Source organism: Alosa sapidissima, chromosome 1, assembly GCF_018492685.1.
Source record: "Alosa sapidissima isolate fAloSap1 chromosome 1, fAloSap1.pri, whole genome shotgun sequence".
In the NCBI taxonomy this organism is placed as follows: Eukaryota; Metazoa; Chordata; class Actinopteri; order Clupeiformes; family Clupeidae; genus Alosa; species Alosa sapidissima.
The window spans coordinates 46,199,705-46,224,121 of NC_055957.1; the positions used below are offsets into that span (position 1 = coordinate 46,199,705).

Sequence of the window (24,417 nt, forward strand, 5' to 3'; positions counted from 1 at the left end):
GTGATTGGTATGGTCCATTACAAGGCCTAGTAAGGGAGTGTTTTCCTGTAGATAATAAGACAAACTTTTACAGTAGCTTGTGGTATATCCTTTACTTTAGCGATATAGTTGTCAACATTCATCTGAGAACTTGAACGTAATTTTCATAAGTAAGATATTTATCCTTTGGATCATTCCCAAAGGAAAACACGAGTTTGTAGAGTTCTTTCGATAGCGATAGTTAACTGCAAGTGGAGTTCGAATCCTTGCTAGAGAGCTTATGATGCCTACGTTGCGGGACAGCACCATGTCCCACCCCGGCGAGAATCCTCACCAAGTCCGGGTAAAAGCGTACTACAAAGGGTAAGATTTAACATGTGTCTTTTAAAGGTGATAACTCGGGCCTTGCTATTGGTTCTACTTACAGTCACTGTTTGCACCATCAATGAGAAGTCAGAGATTGTTTATTTAGCCATCTGACCAAGTTAGCAGTTTCACTACACTAGCCCTCTTAGCTAGTTAGTTAGCCATACGACTTCACTTGTTAGCTCGGTAGACTATCATAACACCACTCGCTTAACGTTAATTCTCGTACTTTGTAGTATACGCGTACTCAGTCGACGCATGTTTTATTCATAACCAAAGCCACATTCCTAGATTAAAACGTTACATTTACCATAACAGCTAACCAGACCTCTTCTCCATCTAAGTTAGGTCGCCAGCTAGCTAGCTAGCTTAGTGGGTGGCACTTGTCTTGTCATGTTGCTAGCGTAGCTAAGGTTATATACGTTTATATTGTCTGTGATAGCAGTTGATAGAGTGGATGAAGTTCGATCGGTCGGTCGAAATGTATCTACAGTATGCGTCTTGATGTTGACAAAGATTCATGTTACAATGCTCGCAGCAGACAAAAACATACAGCGAAGCCGCATTTGGTAAAGCTACTAAATGTAAGCAGATACATCAGTGGTACAGGAATGCATGTCAATAAAGTTTGACCATGAAAGTGGTTCAAATATAGAAGTAACGTTGCTTATTTCGGACTGTTACGTGTTTGGTCATTAACTAACATGTCTAAATAGGCAGGTAATATCAGGTAGAAATCACAAAATTGGTCCTTAGGCCAGGATGAAGTGTATCGTAATTGTTACCAGAGCAAAGAAATGCCCATGTTACATGGTGTTATTGTCGTGGTGAACGTGTTCACAGATCCATGCCTATGTGTATTAAGTAAGACATATTAATTAGCGTTAACGTTATGGTAGATTCTGTAGGGTTATACATTTTGTGGCTGTGCTATCTTGTTATTCCACAGCAGGCTCGGATTTCCCCGCTCCCACATGTGCATAAAAATCATTACAGCCTGTCATTGGAAATAAATAAGACTCTGACATGAAGATGGTGTTACCATGTATTTCAGAATAAGTGTTAAAACACATTTGAACGGAATCATCACTAGGCTAATAATTGTCAAGGTTCTGTCAGGATTTTGACATATAGGCTGGCAGGCTATGTTTCCCAAGTTCAAGTTATGCTTTTCACCAATTTAAATACATTAACTTGTGTTGTGGTTAGTGGAGAACGGTGCACTAATAGCTTTTGCCTGGGTAGATCATTTGGCTCTATTAAAGGGATGTTTAATGTAGTGGAAATTAGAGGTCCTGGGGGAATTTTAAATGACTTGTGGAAAGGAAGGAAGGTTGTACAAGAAGTGCAGTCGCAGTGTGATGAGGTGACGTGTGTTTTTGAGTGACTGATTGTCATCCTCCCAGAACCTGAAAAGCTTGAAGTGCCACAACCTGGTGCCTGACAGACCAGTTGTTTCCCTCTCACACTGCCAGGTGGCCTCACCCGAGTGTATTGTCATCAGTGGGTTGCCGGGTGTTGCTTGCAAACAATACGTCAAAAAGCTTTTTACGTGGTAGTGATGATCAACTGCAAATGGAATCTGAGCAATGTCTTAAGAAGCCAGTTGGTTTTTAGTATGGTGGCGACCTGTCTGTAGAGGCTATCTATGTCCTTATCCTTACATCAGTAGCCTGTCTGTGAACTGTAGACAAGCTTACAAAATCCCTTGTTCATGTTTTGTCATTGATTTCTGGTGAAATTGAGAGTACAGTATATCCACAAAACAGTATATCCACAAAATTCCTGTAATTGCAGTGGCAAATAACTTTTTATTTAGCCTAGGTCAAATATCACATTTTAGCAACGTAGAAAGCAGGTGTAGACTGGGATATTTCGCTCTTGACCTGCTAGTGACTCAATTCAGAAGGTCAGGCACATTTGTCATCATTAAAACAGCAGTGTGGTAGAGCTCTCTCAGGACCAGGGTCAGATAGTAGTGTGGGAAACGAATGTTGGCACTTGATGAGTTGAAACAGGAAGGCCTAATTTTATGATCTGTGCACATGATCATCACTTCATGTTAGTGAGCCCTTATTTGGAAGCTTGCTTAGCAGTCAAGACTGTAGAAATGCAGCCAAAGTTGCCCTTTGAGTTGACTACCATTTGTATAAGAAGTAGGTTAGACTATTTAATTTGCATTTCTTTCTTGAATATAGCCTATTTTAGGATTTATTGCTCAGTCAATTCCACTCTGTTCAGCTTTGTGAGACGGAAGAGTAAACACACGTCTGTACACAAAAATACTCCCATTTTCTAAAACATCCTGTGACCAAAAGCCTGGGCGTGGACTCGGTCTGAAACCATCAATTTGGGCCTGTGTGTGTGTTCACACTGCTTTGAGCTGTGCGGTGCCTGCCTTCTGCACCAGGAAATCATTTTCTGCCTACTTTGAGCCTCTGTTTTTCCCCCTCCATCTCGTTCTTTATCTGTGTGTGTAGCCTATTTCAGTCTGCACTTTCCTCTGGGCTACTTTAGGAGTGCAAGTCCAAGTGGACTTATTCATCCTTTTCTTTTCTCTTTCTTCCCCTTTCTTTCGCTGCCTGCCTTTTAATATCAGCTCTGCATGAATGCATACAGTGCTGGTTTTGTTACATGCTGTAGAAGCATCTCTCCCTCTCTCCTTCTCTTCCTTGTCTCTCATTCCATTCCTTCCCACTGCCATTGTAGCATTCCCTCTTTCTTTGGGAAATGCCCCCCGAGCACATATATGGGATTCATTTGATGTACAGAGTGGTGGTGTTGCAGCGCAGCAGTAATCAGTGAGTGTTCTGTAGTCTGTGTGTTCTGTGATGTGGATGTATAGCCTATACACAGCAGCTCTGCTCAGTTTCTCATCATTCTGTGGGATTATTTTCTGCCTGTGGGGGGAAAGTGACACTTAATAATAAGGCTATGCTTATGGATTCAAAAATCTAGAGCTTTTGGTTTAAAAATACACACACACAGCTTGTTACAAAACAGTGGAATATGTGAACTTATTTGTATCGTTGTGGTATGATGCAAATAATATTGTGTAATTTTGTGTATAGGATTTAAAAACAAGATAGACATCAATGGCTTTCTGACATGGCATCTTAGGAAGGCTATATATCACTTCAAAGCCATGCTTGTTCAACGTCAGGGGAGCAGAGAGCTGTGTCCAGCACAAGGTTCACCCAGGAGCCAGCTGACCCTTCTCCCCACCAACCCCACCCCCCCTCCGACCTTACTGCTGGACCCGGCAGAGACAGGCCTTCTACACAGCAGATGGAGCAGCCGGGGCTTTGGAGGGAGATTTAGACGTCAGGGGTCTTACACCCTCATACCTCCCTGCCTGTTTAATTTTTCTAACCAGATTAATGGCATTTCAGCCAGATTCCACACACCCAGACTTTAGAGGGCTTTGTGTTTGTGCGTGTACCACGTACGGTCGTGGGATCAGGCCTGTGTGTTTGTGTGATGCAAGAGGCTGGAGTCAGATGCAGTCAGAGCCGGTGTACCGGGCATGGGTTGACTGATGAGAGAGAGAGAGAGAGAGATAACTGTGTTTGGTGTGACAACAGACCAGAAGAATGCCTCAGATTACTTAGTCAGTTTCTGTTAGTCATACCCTTTATGGACCCCTGAGTAATGAAATCTCTGCCTGTATTCACTGTTAAGTATTTTATATGTCTCCATGAATAGGCTACATTTTCAGCCTGTGACGTGTATCAGGGTTTCGTGCCACTTGGCGTGCCACACAGCACTGTAGGTGTGAGTTGCATTTGTATTCAATTGTGTTAGAAAAAGGAAGTTCTACTCGGCGGCATTCTTCCCTCTCTTGCTCTGTGTAATCATTGACTCCTGGCACCAGTGCCCAGTGTAGGCTACTCTTTGCAGCGGGATGTCAAAATTGTATCAGAAATGTCCTTGAAATTCCTCCCGTTGCTTGAAAACATCAGTTCCTCTTCGTCCAATAGCACCTTTTACCAAAACAAACTCGCCACTGAGATACTTAATAGATGACTAGTTCAGTGATGAGTGAACGCAGACATTCTGAGGCTGATGTCTGCTAACAGTAGAACCTGCAGAGTTAGTAAGCGTTGGCAGTCTGCAGGAAGCGCACGCAGTGCTTTGCCATATCAGGTGGAATTTACTAAGCATTCATTTCCTCAGGTAAACAGTGCTCATCCCCGCCCTGTAGCCCAGTAAGCTAATTCTACTATTAAAAAATCCTCAAAGTATTTGTGACCTAACGTCACAAATAGTTTGAGCATTTTTTAATAGCAGTAGGAATCTACTAGCCTGGAAAATCCAGACCCTGGTAATCTAGAAAGATTAAGGGTGTGGTCACGAATAATGTAATGGCCCAACTCGAGGGGCGACACCAAGCATGCATTTGAAAATCTCACTGCACGCAATTGGATAACACTACGACCAATGTTTATGACCGATTCCGGACTTCCAACGTTGCAGCGCTCTCGCCATCTGTTTAGCTCGCCTCTTGCCTGCCCATCATTACTCATTGCCAGAGTCTCTTGCAGACACAATTCAAATTGTGCTCTTGCGAGAACTCTGGATTTCCAATCTACAAGGAAGTGGATGACATTAAAGGACAGCAGCAGCTATGTCCTCACCTGAAGGCAAGCCTGTGGAGCATAGACAGAGACTGTGGTTCATGGTAGCCAAGCATTCATACGGTAGCAGTCTGATCTTCACACGTCAGTTTCTCCTATTGCTGTCATGGGGGCCAGTTTTACTCTATGTGATTCACCTATAAATAAGGTAACATGGGTTTGCACGTTCATGCATTCTCGTGTTGTCTGGAGGACGGGAGGATTCCTGGAGTGTGTTTGTGTGTGTGTACTTGTGTGTGTGTGGGCCTGCCTGGCTGCAGCAGACTCATGAGCATGTGAGTGATGGAGGGGAGGGGGGCGGGGCGGGGGGGGGGGGGGGGGGGGGGACTCCCACGGCCATCAATAATTAACAGCATCTGCTGTGGGAGATTGAAAGCCAGGGTGAGGTGCAGGCCTGAAGGGAGGGGGGTGGTTTTCTTAGAGTGGGGGATGCTTTTTAGGCCAGCTAGATTCATTTGTCCTGCTAGAACAGCATTCTTTATTGTATTATTTATTTGATCCATTTTGTTCTTCTACCCTATATAGCCTAATGCATCCAAGTTGTTAGTATTGGGCCAGCTTTTTAAAGCACAACAGTGGAATTGACCTTTGTATCAATACAGTGGGTGTTGTATGTGAAAGGTTATGTCTCTGAAGTATCAGCAATACTATTGTTAATAGGGAAGGAAATAACCACAGATTATATAATGCCATTCATCTCCATATATGGGTCATAATACTTTGTTATTGCAGTTCTTTAGATCAGTGGTTCTCAAAGTGCGGTCCGGGGACCCCTGGGTGTCCGCAACCCATAGCTGCGGCATATGGCATATGCTTAATTTTATGATTATGAAGGGGTCCTCTGAATATTTTTTCCTTGGAACCAAAACATTTGAGAATCCCTGCTTTAGATTACATACACCGATACAGCCATTTTTGCTGATCGATTCTTTGATGTATAAATTATCCTGTGACCTCATTCAACAAGGTTTGTGCCATGTCATGAGCTTCAGAGGAAAGAATTGATGTGTAAAAAATAAATGTCTAACTCCTAATATTATAAATATTGAGATATTTGTTGATGTTGCTGTGTATTGTGCTGTGCTAAAAACACTGCAACAGTGTGGGCCATTGATTTTCCCCCATCACACCTCTGATTCTTAGTACAGTTCTTGATACTGGTTGTCACAGCCAAGTAAAGATGTCCACTAAGAACTTGGCTGCTGATTCAGCTGTGTCTCTCGACAATCCCTTCTCTCAGACAACAGCTCCTCTGTTGTGTTTTCCCCTCTCGTCATGATGCAGGACAGCCCTGTCACATGACCTGGGTGCACTGAGTCGCATGACGGCTTCCCTCTGTGCAGACTGTCCTGTGCCAAGTGTTGTATGGAAGGCAGTGTTAAGGGCCATTCACACCCGGAATGGTAACTATAAAGAAACCGTGGATCTGCCCAAGGTTTCTTCCTTGGTAAGGGAGTTTTTTTCCTTGCCCCTGTTGCTCTTGGGTGCTCCTTGTTGGTGCCCCCCCCCAATCCCAATCCTCCCCCACCTTTCTTATGCAGCCCTTGCCACTTAATCTACTAAACCCCTCTTCTACTGCACCCCCATAAATGCACAAATAGGCTGACACCAGACATAATTTCACTGCATTTCTTACATCTAGTAACCATATGCATGTGACAATAAACTTCCTTGTATCCTTGTAAGATAACTATAACCACAAAAGAATCCACACTGATCAATGATAAGGAAAGTCTTTCCTCTTGTTGATGAACGTGATAGTTAAAATAATTTGATGGATTCTGATTCTTGTCTGTCAGCTTTTTATCGTTCTCAAAATCGATCTGAAAGTGAACTGAAAGATACTGCTCTTGGTCTGAACGGCCCTTTACCCCAGTCAGTCCTGCAACTCTTTACCCCAGTCAGTCCTGCAACTCTTTAGCCCAGTGCAGCATAAAAGCAACTGGTTGAAATCGGCCGGTTGAGTAGGCTTATGGACACCCTCCACAGGTGTACTGTTAATTGTCCGCCAGCTCATCTTCTTGCTCCTGTGATGACTGAGTTTGTGTGTTTCTAGACAGTAATGCGATTAAAATCTGGATTGTTCTAAGGTTCGATCTTGAACCTGTGCTGAGACTGATGATTGGTCACTACTGTAAATCTTCTATTTTGGCTAAAACTGTGCGTGTGCGTGTCAGTCCTGTACCTAACTAATGTGCTCTGTATTTGCAGGGATATTATGATCACACACTTTGAGCCCTCCATCTCCTATGAGGGGCTTACCAGCGAGGTGCGAGACATGTGTACCCTGGACAACGACCAGCTCTTCACAATGAAGTGGATTGATGAGGAAGGTGGGTGTGCTCGTCTGTCGGTGTCTTGTGTTGTTTTTGTTATTGTTGTTTTTATACAGTCCCCACAGTATCCATTTTGAGAGTCTTAAACCAGTGTCCCTGTGGTAGTGGGGTTTTTATTTTGTACCCTACTTTCAGTCATGTGCTGAAACCTTCAAACGTTTGTTTCACTCTGCGTACTTAGATCCTCTTAATACCTCCAGATTTACTCCTGATTCTAAAATGACTCAATGCCTGATTAGGTCTGGTTTTATAAGCTAGAGAAGCAAAAAAAAAATGCCTTCAGCAGGTCCTGACCCTGTCTGGAGAGAACATGTCAGCTGTTCTCCTTTGGATGGGTCATCAGGCACATGGGTGTCTGGTGCTTGCAGGGGCGCTTGGAGGGCTTCTCAGACGAGGCATGCTGGCCTCTTCCATTGGAACGTCCATCAGCCTGCTCACAGTCATCTCCTCCGCCCCAGGCTCCTTCTGACCTTCCCTGACCCCTAACTATCCACCCCCTGCCCCACCCCCACCCATGTCCACTAGAGGGAGGCTGTCTGCTGTCTGTGAGCCATCACTCTTCACCTCCAGCAAAGTCACGGCCTGTCCCTCCCTCCACCCCCACTTCCATCCCCCATCCTCACGTGAGCTTTTTGCCTCGTCCCATAGAATGCAGGTTCTGCACAGTGCGGACAGGCTCTGGTGCTGTTTCTCAATGCTGTGTGCCTGGGTGTCTCTAATGAGTGTGCTTTCTTGCAGGAGACCCATGCACCGTGTCGTCTCAGCTGGAGCTGGAGGAAGCCCTGCGCCTCTATGATCTCAATAAAGACTCGGAGCTGATTATTCATGGTATGGCGGGCTCAGCACGGGCCATCTCAGACATGGGAAATTAAAAATAAGGAAATGGGGGGAAGGCGACGTGGGGATGACATTCCATGTAGAAGATTGGTGTATGTGATATGTTTTGGGAATTCTGTCTCCTTTTGTTTTTATTTTTCTGATATTCTCTTTTTTTTTTTTACATTACGACAACTTTATTGTTCTCTTATATTAGATTGGATTATGGCATTAGTGCCATGAATTAACATCACAACTGTTAGATGTGGGTATTGGCATGTGGATATAGAGGCTCAAACTTCTCTCCGCCTTCCCTACTTTACCTCTCATTTGGGAAATATTGCACTTGATTTAAGTGACCTGCGGCATCATGACAAACATGCAACAGACCATGCAAAGCATTTTGAGTTAATGAGGAAGCTATTAGTTAAAGATAAAGACGATAAATTTGACTGAAGGCAGTGAAATAGTATAAAGAACAGTTAACATATTGATCACTGCATATGTTGAGGAAGACAAACTTAACAAATGGCTATGGTTGTGTGTAAACCTCCAGTTGTTGATGGTATGTTGTTTGTGGAGAATGTTGATATCATGTTCGTGTTGAGTCAATCTCGCACTGAACTTGAAAGACAGAGTCTGTCACGACTGCATCTCTCACCTCTTAATAATGCATCAAATGTTTCGCAGTAAACACACACACACACACACACACACACACACACACACACACACACACACACACGGGCAGATAAAACTGCACAGCAAAGCAAGAAAGCTCTCTACAAAATCCCAGTAATTAGGTCTCCAAGGACAATAATGTTGTACCTGTAGTTTTATCGAGTACCTCCTCAAGACGCTCCATTTTTGTGTAACTCAGCGAGGTTTGCATATGGACGTTGTGTACAGTCACAGTTTTAAACTTCTAAAAGCCCTTTTGATGTTCAGGACATCTTTGTCGTATAACTCTTCGCTTGGATAACATAAAGCAAAAACACTTTGGAAAAGACTTCTGCTGTTCATTTTGCCTGATGCATTTTAAAGGCATCCTCTCAATTTTTTCTATAGTCTTAAGAGCTCCAGGGAAACGATGGCCTGGCATGATGTTTGGTTTTCATTTGGCCTCACCCAATCAGGTGCGCACTTAATTGATTGATAGCGAGCAGTTAAAAGGCTAACGTGACGGAGGTCTGTGTGGAGAGCTCTCCGGTAATTAAAAGGGTGATGAAGTGAGCAGACATGTGAGGGGAGATCCTTCTTCAAGGGGAGATCCTTCTTCTTATTGACAGCAGCAACTCACCCTCTGCCACCACACACACACACACACACACATCCATTCATGCATGCTCGCTCAATGCACTGTAGCTTATGCTGTTTGGAAATGCACCTTCAAAGACAAATACACTTGGTATCTCACACACACACACACACACACACACACACACACACACACACACACACACACACACACACATTCACGCACACACACTACCAACACACTACCAACAACATGCACATGCATGACTCTCAATGGGGTCTCAGTTTTAGTTTAGGTTTGCACTCCCTCTAACTCTCTCTCTCTCTCTCTCTCTCTCTCTCTCTCCAGTGTTTCCCTGTGTTCCTGAGAAGCCTGGCATGCCTTGCCCTGGGGAAGACAGTAAGTGCTCTCCCCACACACTCCCACCTTTCCCCACCTTGCCTCCAGGACTGATGCATTATTAGGGCCTAATGTTGCTGAACTGGTTGTAGAAAGTCTAGATATAGAGGCTGTTGCAGAGAGCCCCAGAAAATGGAGCCATAATGGCCGGATGATTGTTTCTGAGTGCCTAGCTAATGGTGAAGCTTATTGGGACTGGACTGGGTGTTTATGTGCTCAATGGTCTTTGGTCGTCGGAGAGTGACCTCTTATGTGTGTGCGTGTGTCTCCCGTCAGAGTCCATATACCGACGCGGGGCTCGCCGCTGGAGGAAGCTCTACTATGCCAACGGACATGCCTTCCAGGCCAAGCGCTTCAATCGGGTCAGCAACCACACCAACACATACACACATATACTCACACTTCCATCCGATAGCACTCTCACTGCTAATCAATTAAACTGCCTGACAGCTTGGAGCAATTAGACCTTTTGTTTAACTGGATACTCTAACATTGATTGTGTTTAGGATAATTACAAGGGCTCATAAAATATTTATTTGCCTCTGAGATTTGAAGTAGCCAAGCTTAGCCGTGCCCTCTCACAAGTGTGCCGTGTGTGTGTGTGTGTGTGTGTGTGTGTGTGTGTGCGCCAAGTGTGTGTGTGTGTGTGTGTGCGCGCGCCCTTGTGGCAGTGCCAGTTGACTGACTGGGTGTTCCTCTCCTCTGTGGGCAGCGGGCACACTGTGCCATCTGCACAGACCGCATCTGGGGCCTGGGCCGGCAGGGCTACAAGTGTGTCAACTGCAAGCTGCTGGTCCACAAGAAGTGCCACAAGATGGTGACTGTGGAGTGCGGCAGGCAGATGATCCAGGTGAGCTCAGCCTCAATGCCTATGGTGGGGTTACCTTAAAACAAAGAAAGGTACCTTCAACATATATGGAGTAGCCCACAAAGATTGTAGTGTTTTAATGATTTAAAAAAAGAAATTACAAATGACTACAACCAGATGAGGAATGCACATTGTGTAACCTTAAATCATTTATGAGTTAAGCCCTATCATTCTCAGACAAAAGCAGTCAAGGTAACAAAGCATTTGGTAGAGCAGGTATGTGAGAAGATGGCCTGACCCACTGTGTCTCTCCCCTCCAGGAGCCCCTCCTGCCTTCCATGGACCAGGTGTCGGCCCCCTCAGACCATCCCAAAACAGGTATGGGTCTGCCTTCCGCTGCGGATGCTACTCTCATACTGACACACACACACACACAAATGCACACACACAGACAGTAATCCTGACATGTCACTGTACACCTGGACACACATACACACACTCGCATACAAACACACATGCATACAAACACACACAGACGTCTAGTCAAGCAGACGCTCAAACATTGACATACAGGGGCATGGATATAGACACACAGACATAGTGGCAGGCACAGACAAACACATACATCCACACACAGACAATCTAATACCCAGGCTCTGGCTGTTTCTTGTAGTGTTGGTCAGGCTTGATCTGACTGTCTGGCTCCTGCTTGCTCTGTGTCTTTGTAAGCCTTGCACACCATTCATTATAGGAAAGAAAGAAGAGCAGCTCTCACTAACCACACTGGACCACAAGCTCAGATGCTGGAGCACTACAGCCCTGCAGGCTGCGTTCGAAACACGTGTACAGGACCAGCAATTAGCCTCTTACACCAGTAACCCCTATTGTCCCGGTTAACTGACCGACATACAGGTTTCGATTGATTTCAATGATTTATTCAACCCGATCATTCCAGAGGCACCTACTTAAAAATGGAATGTTAAGTGGTTGTCAGGTTTTGTAATCATGCAGCTGTATAGACACATACACACAAACACACACTCACACATGACACATCAGACCAGATAATTGAACAGGTCGTCACAGAGAGAGCGAGAGAGCAAAGATTTCTGAGAAGCTGAGAAATGACTCACTCCTGTCTCTCCTCCTTCTAGTCCATCCACACAAATACTCCAACGAAAGCCTGAATCATGACGGGGAGGAGAAAGAGGTGAGCACCTTCAGATCAGCACTCTCCCACTCCGCACTGTCTGACTGTCACCATGAGCTATAGGCCTGGCTCTCGCTCCCTCTCCCTTTCTCCATTAGCTCTGACGGGGCCCATGGTTCTCTAGGCTTGAGGTGTGGGGGGGGGTTCTGACAGAGAGCACAAGAGACGCTATATTCACAGAAGACTGTATTGAGCAAAGGCAACGCTTTTGATGGAGAATCCAAGCCCTGCATTTGGCTGTGTTTTTAGTGGCTGTAAGCGTGTGGTCGATGCACAGTGTGACGCTGCACGCCTGCACGGCTTGCTGTGGAGTTGTTGTCAGATTGTCATGGTCACAAGCATCATTCATTTTCTTCCTGTAGCTCATATTAGTAGACCATGCTACCAACAACCAGAGGTGGGACACTGGCTTCAGAAAGCAAAAGTGCTACCACATGTTTGTTCCACCCATTCACTAACCATCTTAGGGCCAGAAGTACGTACAGCGGGGAAAATAAGTATTGAACACATCAACATTTTTTTCAGTAAGTATACTTCCAGTGAGGCTATTTGCATGAAATTTTCACCGGACATTAGTATTAACTTAGGTAATCCACACATATATAAAAATCCAAACATTAATGTCTAAAAGTAGTGTTATGAGTAAAAAAGTGGAATGGCACAGGGAAAAAGTATTGAACACGCTAAGAAAAAGCAGTACACAAACGGAAGGAATGGCAAAGAACAAACTGGAATCTATAAATAGTTCGAGAAATTATCCCTCCTATCTGTACAAATTGATATAAGCTGGGTTAGTACATACTGGTGGGCTATAAAAAGGTTTTTGATAGCAAGGTGTCACACAACAAACATTTCATGATGGGTAAAAGCAAAGAGCTCTACCAAGATCTTTGCAACCTCATTGTGGCAAAACATATTAATGGAAATGGTTACAGATGCACTTCAAAACTTTAGAATCATCCAGCAAGCAGTATTGGAGCCATTATTTGCAAGTGGAAGGTACATCACTACATCATCAACTGGCCATGCACAGGATCTCCTTGCAATATTTCTGACCAGGACGTCAGAAGGATAGTCAGAAGAGTAGCCCAAGAGCCAAGGACCACTCTGAGAAAGCTCCAGAAAGATTTGGAGGCAGCAGGTACAATTGTTACAGAGAAAATCATATGCACTCCACCGCCATGGCCTCTATGCACGCTCATCCCGCATGACTCTATTGCTGAAGAAAAACATGTCAAAGCTTGTTGAAGGTTTGCTACACAACATTTGAACAATCCTATGAAATACTGAGAGAATGTATTCTGGTTAAAAATGTAACTTTTTGGATGTCATACTACACACCATATTTGGAAGAGAAATAGTACTGTGCATCACCCTAAAAATACCCTACCAACAGTGAGGTTTGGTAGTGGTGGCATCATGGTGTGGGCTTTTTTTCATCTTGTGGTACTAGCAGACTTCATACAGTTGAAGGAATGATGAATGGAGTCATTTTGTTCTGGGAAAATCTTTACATCCACCAGGATGATGAGGATGAGACATGGCTAGACCTTCCAGCAGGACAATGATTCAAACCATTCAGCAAAGGAAACTCTCAATTGGTTTCAGAGAAAGGAAATCAAGGCCCTGACTTCAATTTAATTGAACAGTTTTGGAAGTTAACTAAAGATCAAGATTCACAAGCGGGACCCCTGGAATCTTCAATATTAAAGGACTATCTGTTTAAAAGAATGGGCCAAACGCACACCAGAATACTGTGACTGATTAGTTTAATCATACAGGAAATGCCTTGAAGCTGTCATTACAAATAAAGGCTTTTCCACAAAGTATTTAAGAAATTTCAGCAGGCGTGTTCAATACTTTTTTCCTGTGTTATTCCACTTTATTGCACATAACTCTATCTATGGACTTTAATGTTTGGATTTTTTAAATGGGTGGATTATCTGAGTTAATACTAATGTCTGGTGAAAATTTCATGCAAATAGCCTCACTGGAAGTATACTTACTGAAAAAAATGTTGACGTGTTCAATACTTATTTTCCCCGCTGTACATTCGCGAACATAGCGTTATCAGCGCCATGGACAAACCGCAGATTGCGAACGCTGTCAGACCCAAGTTTCCGTCGTATTTATTAAACTCTCAATTCATAGTGTAATCTGCGCCTTTCTCTGCCTTTCTCCGCCCATTACCGCAATTTGCGATTGCGAACGTCCACAACTGAACGGCAGAGCCTACATACAAGCACAGTTGAAGTTAACTGATGACAACATTAAAAAGAATCAAACGTTTAGCGATCATGAAATAATACCATACATGATAAGATGTCAACAAGCAGGGAGATAATGGAGATCAGTAGTTCTACTCAAACTACTTGTGCACGTAGTCTATGGAAGATTGTCAAATCTAGCAAGTAGGAAAGTTTAAGTGAATAACCTGAAAGTGAAAGTAAGACATTTGAAAGGCCAACGAAAGTTAAGGTTGCTTTTGATAGTACAAAGACTTACAAAACTGGTGCTCTAAATAGCGATTCTGTTGTCTTTGAAAGGTTGTCTTATTGACTCATTGAACGGTAATTTGGATTAACACCTGCTTTTACAAGGCGGAAGTATTTAGGCGCAGAAAAGACGTGCGCTTTCACAAGCAGTCTTTGTACATACTGCGGAATACATAACTAGGCGCTCTTTACGCTTCCCCTCCCATCTCTTTACGCTAAACTCCCACTTTCCCCTGAATCCTCCCATGAATGCATATACATGACACAGAAAACGCAGTTTGCCATTTTCAGCTCCCGCGACAGGCAGTTTGCGCTTTTACATCATTGCGGCCTGTTTGTACATACCTCGCAATGATTTTACACGCACGTTGCTGGCCCTCAGTCAGGTAGATCAATTATTGAAATAAACCTGTGTTAAGTGCACAGGTACAAACCAATACATTCTATTACCTTGGTAACAACACCAAGGTAATGGACTAAACATGCAGGGAGTAGGCCTACACAGATTATTAGATATATTAGTACAGTACTATTAAGTCTACTAAATGACTAAATGAGATCATCAAAGGGTAATGCAGGAGCCTCTTCAGAAGTGGTTCCGGGGGGTGGGATGGTTTGGGCTCTGCCGTTAGTTAAGGGGTAAGGGGGTCAGGTGGGGTGGTTAGGACTCTGCCGTTAGTTAAGGGGTAAGGGGGTGGGGGCAGGTCGGGGTGTGCTGACAGACGAGCGCCTTCTAGGATTATTGATTTCCTTTCGTGGGCACTAATGAAGTAGGAGAGGCCTTCTCTCTGTGGGCCCGGCAGGGGTTGTCTGTGGCGTCCGCACATGATAAACGGGCCCAGTCAGGGGTGCCGCACAGCAGCTGGAGTGTGTGTGTGTGTGGGGGCGGGAGTTGCTGAGGTTTCTCTCCAGGGGTTTGGGTGGAGGGGTGTTATGGGCTGGAAAGGCGGAGAGAGTAAAGGGGCAGCATATGGGGTTATTATGGTGATATGCAGTGTATGGGGTTGTGAATGCTGAACATCTGCATTGTGTTGTTGATGCATGCAAAAATAAAAATACACTCACGGGAGAAACAGTGGCCTGATGCAGATTAGAGTAGCCTGCTAGTGTTGTTACACGTGGCTTTGAGGCAGCTTGCTGAGTTTTCATTACACAGTAATATATGGACAGTATATGTGCAAAAGCCCAGTAGTCACTGGGGAATAAGGATTCTGTTTAAGATAAGATGGACTTCAGTGTCCCAAGGGAAGTTTGTCTTTCACACATTGGACTTAGTGTTGCTTACTCATAGTGTCCATCAAATGAGGAGTGTGTGGAACAGAGGCTGTCCCTGGCGCCTCACCCGTCTCTCTCTGTGCCCTCTGGGGTCTGCAGGCGACGAGCCGGGATGTTGGGAAGGCCACGTCCAGCCTGGGGCTGATCGACTTTGACCTGCTGCGCGTGATCGGCCGGGGCAGCTACGCCAAAGTGCTGCTGGTGCGGCTAAAGAAGACAGAGCGCATCTACGCCATGAAGGTGGTGAAGAAGGAGCTGGTCAACGACGACGAGGTGAGACGCATGCACGCACACCCTCCCACACGGGGCCCTCGCGTGTTACTGTATCGGCAGTAACTGGCAGACAATTCAAGCACTCACTCCCTAACACGCTTTTTGATGCACATCAAGCAAATGAAAGCAAAGCAAAGCAAAGAAAAGAATATTTTTTTCAGTATTCCTGAGTTGTATAATATAAGAGTATGCATGCATTTGTACACACACACACACACACACACACGCACGCACACTGTTGTGTGTTTTGATTATTTTGTGCTCACATTTTTTGCCTTTTGAAATGTTCATAAATGTTCTAGCATTTTGAAACCAAACCCAATGTTGTCCACATGTATACACAGAACCTGCAAAGTTGCCATCTGATAACTGTATGGATGCTATTTGTGACCCATTTTCTTACCAAAGCCTGAAATGATCATAGGCACATATAACACACAACTTGTAATTCATTGCATACAATGCATACCTAACAGAGCTAGTGAGCGGAGCGGATGGAATTTTGTTGGAGTGCCGAGCGTTTTTTATTTAAGAGGCCGGAGCGCCCGCTCTGTTCCGCTCCGATACCTGCTCGCACCACGAGTCAGAGGCATGCCCTAATCCACCAAGACTTCGTTTCTTCATAATGAAATCCATAGTAATGTGACGTCTTGAGTTTGGGCATTGCTCGGTTCGACCGCCGCTTTTATTGACTAGCAAACAGAAACAGGGGCAGGGACACACACAACGAAAACAGCACACACTAGGCATGTCAAACACACACACACACACTACACATACAGGGCTGGACGCAGCCCCCCACACAAAAAGGATCACACACGAGGAAGACCTAAAAGGGTAACACGCTACACTAAAACACGGACATTAAAACAGTAAATGAAGGCATTAACACACACAAACAACCCCCAGAGTTCTCCCCCGTATCCCAGAATGCATTGTCCCAGAGTACGTAGCACATAGTCCAGTGTGCCAACGTTACAGTAAATTCGTTGGGGATTAAGTCGCTAAATATTTTAGAAAGGAAACTGAAAGTCATTGGGCTTACAAGCGTACTATTCCTACAAAACAACTAGATACTAACAATGTAGAGCAAGAACAACTATGTGGTGACACTGTTCCAGTGAGATTTATTTTGGAATTTAAGAAGACACATTTCACGGAAGCATGCTAAGGAGAGCAAAGAAAAACGTGAGCAATTTGAATAGCCTATGCTTTGAGTAAGGCTGAAGTAAAACTTGGATGCTAAACCTGTATTATTTAGGCAATTAATCCCACATATCCCTTTAGTTTTAGGCTTATGTGTATTGACGTTGCCAAGCTTGTTTGTTGTTGCACTGTCGGTGTTGCATTAGGCTATCTTTTACAATACATGTTCTATGAGTGACATTGCCGTTGCTCTCAGTTCTTTGGGATTTAAATTTTCTGAGGTACAATTCGGCTTGTAGATTATTTCTCCCTCTTTTAAATTGGAGCGAGCGTGGAGCGATTTCACTAGAGCGGGAGGATTTTGAAGTGGAGCGGGGAGTGAAATTGAGCGGAGCGGCCTGACGTGAATTTGAGCGGAGGAGCCACCTGAGCGAGGAGCGGGATATTCGCACTGCTCAGCTCCGCTCACTAGCTCTGATACCTAATCAGGATGATGTATTTAGTAGCCTACACCATCACAGTATTTGGGGTCCCCTTTACTGAAAAGGTCAGGGAATGTTAAGTCCCGAACCCTAAGATATGATGTATTATTACTTGGGCTTTATGAAATGTACATAGATTCTATTGTGGGTTTTGTTATTTTGTGATAAAGTATCTTGTATTTGGGCGGTAGGTGAGGTTAAGGGGTTTTTTATGGGGGTTTTTTTGTGGTGTTTTCCCTAAGGGCCTTGTGTTTGATGAACTTAACACACAGAGGAGCAGGGGGGAGTAAGCCCCTCCCATTGACCCCCAGCATGTAGGCTGTGCACCTTAGTCGGCACCTGCCTGTGTTTGTGTATATTCCCACATTCAAGAGTAGGTCTCAGCCCAATGCAAGCAAGTTCAGTGCTAGTGTGCTTTATATGTTATAGCTTAGTTGTGAACTGGGAAGTTGTATTTGGTTTTGTTTATTTAAAAGAAAATGAACAGTGGCATAATGAGTATTAATGACGTGTGTGTGTGTGTGTGTGTGTGTGTGTGTGTGTGTGTGTGTGTGTGTGTGTGTCCCTCCCTCTCTGCTGCTCCAGGACATTGACTGGGTCCAGACAGAGAAGCATGTCTTCGAGCAGGCCTCCAACCACCCCTTCCTCGTGGGACTGCATTCTTGTTTCCAGACGGAGAGCAGGTCTGTATCACAAGCTCCGACACACGAGGAATCTGTGTCCTCTTAGCTCACATGCCCAATTGTGTCTGTGAGTGTGTAACCTTTTATGGTTTGCAAAGAATGTGTAATATGCATGTTAAGACATGTAAACACATTATGGGTATGTTAAATTGCCTATATCCTGTCATTTGTTTTAAAATGGCTATCCTGTGAGAAGGATGTTACACTAAGCTAATTGACTGATAAGTAACAGGACTAGCTATAGCCTGTAGATATTCAGTTCTTCTAACACAAGGAATGCAACAGTGTAGGTTTTCCCCTCTGATCTAATCTAGCGCTGTGTGTTTGGCAGGCTCTTCTTCGTGATTGAGTATGTGAACGGCGGTGATCTGATGTTCCACATGCAGCGGCAGCGCAAGCTCCCCGAGGAGCACGCCAGGTGAGTTACACTTGTTCATCTGCCACCAGGAACCCCCCCCAAGAACCCCCCTACCCCCAGCCCCCCCCCCCCCCCCCCCCCCCCCCCCCCGCTTGATGAATGAGTCTGTCCTTGCGTCATCTGTGCTTGTTCTGCCCTGTGCTTGTGTAATGATCCGGGCACCCTTGGCATCCTCCGCTGTTCTCAGTAGACTGTCAGAGGTGGACGAGCTAAAATGGGGCTTGTTATATTTCAGAGGAGGCTATTAGTGTTGGGTGTGTGTGTGTGAGTTTCAGTACACCCACTCTTTAAAGAGGAGATGGAAGCAAATCCTATGCATGGTGAAGGATATGAGCAAACAATATGAAACTAGGAATTTCTCCTGTTGAGCTGTTCTAATGTAGGTTGTGTTTTTTTTTTTTCTTTTCTTTTCTTGAATGCTATAGTGCACCCACGGTTTGTGTTTATACATATTTATAGTCATAACTCTGTGTGTGTGTGTGCGCCCGTGTCCAATGTTTTTTGGCTGTTGGTAGTTGTGTAGTAAATCTGGTATGATGGGTTTCCCCTCTCCATCCTGTTCAGATTTTACTCAGCAGAAATCAGCCTGGCCTTAAATTACCTCCACGAGCGTGGCATCATCTACAGAGACCTGAAACTGGACAACGTGCTCCTCGAGTCCGAGGGACACATCAAGCTCACTGACTACGGCATGTGCAAGGTGGGTGTGGGTTCATGGAACAGGAACTGATCTTTTCTTCTCTAAGGTTTGTGTGTGTGTGTGTGTGTGTGTATGTGTGTGTGTGTGTGTGTGTGTGTGTGCGCGTGCGCGTGCGCGTGCGCGCGTGCGCGCGCCTGTGGGTGTGTGTGTGGGTGGCTGGGTAAATGTGTGAACGATGTATAAAGAGGTTGGTGCTGGAAAACCTGAAACCATTTTTTGCTTACTTTCTATCTTGAGTGAGTCACTCTCCGCAAACTTTTCACTGAACGCAGCATGACCTCTCTCGTGACTCAGCACAGATGGGTAGTTCCGTTAGCCACTTAAAAGAAATAAATAAAAGTACTGAGTTTCCACAGACCACAAAACAAACGAATCCAGGAAGAATTTGATTATCGTGACACGATTAACATTTTTTTAAATACTTACTGATCTATTTCAGACTTGCATTAAATGGATAATAAGAATAATGTAATATAATACAATATAATACAATAATAAGTAAATAAACTTAGACATAAATATGGCTTAAAAGTATACAACATTACTCTGCAACCTCATGAGCAAGTGAAAAAAAAGTTGTGAAAAGGCCCTTTTTTTGCTACAGACATTCTTTGAAATATAGGTAAATATAAAAAAAATTCTAAAACTGGTTTAATGTGATGCCATTATTATCATCACAGGAGGGTCTGAGGCCAGGAGACACGACCAGCACCTTCTGTGGGACCCCTAACTACATTGCTCCCGAGATCCTAAGGGGAGAGGACTACGGTAAACATGCACACGCTTCTGTTGGACATCTAGGTCACATCATTGAAGTTCCTCAGACAGCCCATAAATTATAGAGTGGAACAAACCAGCCAGTGTTTTGTCTGAAAACCTGTTCATTAGCAGGACACCTTTTTCTCCACTTTTCATGTCATTGAAGTCTGAAATAATGCATGTTGATCTGTTTACACAGGCTTCAGTGTAGACTGGTGGGCACTTGGAGTTCTCATGTTTGAGATGATGGCTGGAAGGTCACCTTTTGATATTGTGGGCAGCTCGGACAACCCTGACCAAAACACAGAAGACTATCTTTTCCAAGGTAGTACATTCCCCTCAATTACTTTTTTCACATTCACTTCAGCTTTTTGCTCTTGATATTCCCATACTTGCGTGATGCCACAGCTTATCCCATGCCTTCTGCGTTTCCTCAGTTATATTGGAGAAACAGATCCGTATCCCTCGCTCATTATCTGTCAAAGCTGCCAGCGTACTGAAAGGCTTCCTGAACAAGGTAAGCAGGAATAAAGCTCTGAATCTCAGTTGGTACTTAAAACTCTTCTCTGGAAACAAAGCCTTTTTAGGAATGACGTGGCAACCACCCCAACAACCTCACCCCATTATATGTGTGTTATGTCAGGATCCCAAGGAGCGACTGGGCTGCCACCCACAGACAGGCTTCGCTGACATCATGGGACACCCCTTCTTCAGGAACGTTGACTGGGACCTCGTGAGTTATTTTATTGCCGTCACAAAGGCTTCATAATGATATATTAAAAGATATGTTAAAAGGGGGAAAATGTTCCATTCATGGTTCTCAACAAAGTGAAAACCAAAGGAAAGTGTGTTGGTTCGCTGTGGCTATCTCCACACTGGGGTGTCCGCAAGGGGCCGGAACATTATCGCTCTGCCCAGCCAGCTGAAACAGCTTGTTCTGTGGGTTTGAGAAAGGCAGAGAGAAAGAGAGACGGCAGAGGATTGCTGTGACCTTTTATCCCTGTTTGGTCTGGGCCAGCGTCAGGAGGGAGGGAAGTAGCGGTCAGACTGTCTGTCTGTCTGGGTCAGGTTACACTTTCCTCTCTGACAGCTGGGCTGCACTTCTCCAGATGGCCTGCAGGTGGAGTTTGCTTTATCCTCGGCTCTGCTCTGACCTAATGGAGTAGACAGCTCACTTCACACAAAATGGTGTAGCAAGGGACTCTGATATAGAAATGTAGGTTAGGTTATGCATGTCATTAAATTGATCAATATTATTATTATTATCTTACCAATCTTCTTTTGTATTATTAAGTGATATTTTGTAATGGAACACTTGCATATCTGAAGTACTATTTAAACTGGCTGATGCAACAGTCCTTATACCAAATATTATAGTATGTAACACATGCTATTGGAACTATTTTGGGTCAGTTGTCTGATTGAAATATGAACTCTTTATTTTAGATGGAACAGAAACAAGTGGTGCCACCATTTAAGCCCAACATTTCCGGCGAGTTTGGATTGGATAACTTCGATGTCCAGTTTACCAATGAGCCCATCCAGTTAACTCCAGATGATGAGTAAGTGTCATCCCGAGCCACCATAGATATCTGTGACCTGTTTCAGACCTTATTATTAGAAATACGGTTAGTTATGTAAAGTTTGTCATATCGAATGCCTTACTCGTGTTGTTATTTGTTCTTTCAGTGATGCTGTAAAGAAGATCGACCAGTCTGAGTTTGAGGGCTTCGAGTACATCAATCCCCTCCTGATGTCGGCTGAAGAGTGTGTGTGATCAACACTGCTCTTGGCCGCCCCGGTTGCCTTTTGTTCAACACTGCATGGTTAAATGTGCACCAACATACCGGCGAACACGCGTGCAAACACTAAACCAAACAAAAACCCTGATGATCTTCATCCTACTGCTGAAGGAGCTGCCATGAGCTCCGGGACGCTAGTTGCCAAACCAATCTCACTCTGCCATTTATAACCACTAGTCCTTAAGTCTACTTTTTGTTTTTGTCTGTTTCATAATTATTTTTGTATCATGTAAAGCCGCACTGATATCAGCGTATTTATCGGTGCCTTTTATCAGTGGCCGTTTGTGGGCTATAGGTCAGAGGTCACGAGGTAGAATGGGAGAAAGCTAAGACGACATACAGCACTGTCTTTTCCCCCGGCTCCCGTGTGAGGATGAAGACTTTATGTGTACATATCTGTAAGAAAGCAAGTGAACATATATTGGAGTTAAAGTACTAAAAATAATACTGTTCACAGGGGGCATGTTTTGAACACTTTCTCTTACCTCTTCAACAGCCATTTCTGCTTCGTGCAATGGGAAATGCAGATAAGAAAAATACAATACTAGCCTTCATTTACGCTTATCCTTCTGTGTAAGTTTTGTGCTTTTCCTCTCTCTGCCTATTTAAAGAAATAGCGGTATGGAAAAATGTACAAAGTGTTTTTATAAAGCCAGGCTTCCTGTCCATGCCAGAGAGAGGCGAGCCCCATACGGTCTGTCCGCAGATGTAGTGAAGACCGGGGGGTCCACTTCTGAGCCCAGCCACCTGGTGAGGGGAGCCACACAAGGAGCCCAGGAACATGAACAATAATGTAAATACTGACAAACTGTGAATGGAGAGGGAATTTCTGAAAGGAGAGGGGAGGAAAAGAGGAGGAGTGTGCTGTAATGGAGGACCCCCTCCCCCCCTAAACTATGATAGAAAAGACCATCCATGCAACATTACCTTTACACAGGACCAAAAAAAAAAAGATAATATCCCACGCTAGGAAAGGACAGGATGTTCCTGGTGGGACACGTGGTAGATGTAAACTGTAGATCGTTGCGCCGTCTCAAGATTAATCATAGAGATCCTTGATTTTATTTTGTTTTTGTTCTGTTCTTTTTCACCTTTTAAGACATTGCCTTTCTGATATTGTTTTTTTTTTTTTTGCTCTGTTCTTTCTATGTTTATTTTTGTACGATCACCGATTCACACTGTTGGTCTATTGATATTTTTTCATTTGTTTTCTTTCTGTCATTGTCTCTTTAAATTGCTGTTAAGTTACTGAAGAGAAAGCTGTTGGCGATGTTTGTACTTGACATGACACCCATGTCGGATATGTGCTTCCTGCTGGGACATCTCTTGCCTAGCTTCCCCTGAGCCCCCCCCACCCACTACCTACACATACACCCTTTCCAACACCTTGCTCTCAGTCCACACCCCTCCCTCTCACCCCTCTCTCACTTGACACTATGCTTGTGATTTGTCATTTTTGTTTTTAAGCATCCTATAACATTTTTTTTTAAATTCTACACAAGAATGAGCTGACCTTAGAAGTCCGACAGGCCTTTAGAAGATCAAATGACCAAACACTGGTAAATGTACCGTACTCTCACATGCTCAGATGCGCGCTCTTTCTCTCACACACACACGTACGCACTCCCTCCCTCATTCCACACCAGGCTGGCCTTCACATGCCTGTATATGCTTGCACTGGTTCCCCAGTGTGAGGAACTCATTGGTACCCCTGTGTTAGCAATGATTTGGTTAGTCAGAGCCCTTCCAACATTCCTAGAGTGATTGGTGCACCAGTCCGCGAATGTGGCCGTAAAATAAAGGCATTAGGACCGTGTGGTGGCAATCCACAAAACACAAACACCACAACAAAAACATTTGATTTTTGGCTGCCTTCAGGTGAAGTACTCTGTGAAAAGCACATTACTAACTTTGAAACGTTATGAATTTATTTCACCTATCAACATTTTGTTAAAAGTATTTAAGTGAATAATCCTGTTCAAATGTGGTAAAGCGTTCGAGCAAAAAAGGTTGAGAGCTAAAAGTTACTGAATACTTTGTGTTGAGATGATGTCACAAATGACTATACCACCACTCGTATTTGTTTTTCAGTGAAAAGTCTGTCTAAAACAGAAATGATATTCAAAATAAAAAAAAAAAGACAAATTCAGGTCTTGTTCATTATTAAAACAATAATAATGCAAAAATGATTTATTACAGCCGTATTTGTATGGTAGAAAACATGGTTCTTGTCAGCTGAAGAATTTAAATGACTTCATATTTCTTCAAACTGTTACTTTTCCCTTTCCATTTCACTAATGATCCCTTTGGACTGTGAGTGCTGGTCTCCATGCCAACGCGGGGTGTTTTGTTTTGTTAGCCGGCGTAAGTGTTCCAGTCCTGTGCCGGGGCCTGTAGAGAATCAGCCCAGACTAAACAAAGGGAACTGGCATCCATGTCTCCGTGTAACTTTAGCTCATGAGCTTTTGGGAAGCTGGCTCTCATGAAGCCACTTGAAGCTCCCAGCAAGCCGGTCTTGTTGAAACACACTAGGAACGGTGTGCCTATAGGCTTGAGAAATCTACTTCAAGTCTGT

General features: G+C 44.1%; 1 protein-coding gene across 1 annotated transcript; it reads left to right on the forward strand.

The window, feature by feature from the left end:
- Positions 1-37: 37 nt before the first annotated feature.
- On the forward strand, positions 38-23,991 carry prkci (protein kinase C, iota). The gene is made up of 18 exons (XM_042090448.1): positions 38-342; positions 7,194-7,315; positions 8,057-8,146; positions 9,741-9,791; positions 10,068-10,153; positions 10,504-10,641; positions 10,920-10,977; positions 11,754-11,809; positions 15,679-15,852; positions 18,066-18,163; positions 18,495-18,581; positions 19,146-19,281; positions 19,962-20,049; positions 20,240-20,365; positions 20,478-20,557; positions 20,684-20,773; positions 21,487-21,602; positions 21,730-23,991. The coding sequence occupies exons 1-18, from the start codon at positions 260-262 to the stop codon at positions 21,815-21,817; spliced, it is 1,767 nt and encodes a 588-aa protein (XP_041946382.1). The 5' UTR covers positions 38-259; the 3' UTR covers positions 21,818-23,991.
- Positions 23,992-24,417: the final 426 nt, after the last annotated feature.

Excerpts from the sequence above, each read along its gene's own strand:
- prkci (XM_042090448.1), top strand. The coding sequence starts at position 260 with ATGATGCCTACGTTGCGGGACAGCACCATGTCCCACCCCGGCGAGAAT. Across the intron at positions 7,316-8,056 it reads GAAGTGGATTGATGAGGAAG|GAGACCCATGCACCGTGTCG; the intron begins GTGGGTGTGCTC and ends GCTTTCTTGCAG. Across the intron at positions 21,603-21,729 it reads CAGTTAACTCCAGATGATGA|TGATGCTGTAAAGAAGATCG; the intron begins GTAAGTGTCATC and ends TTGTTCTTTCAG.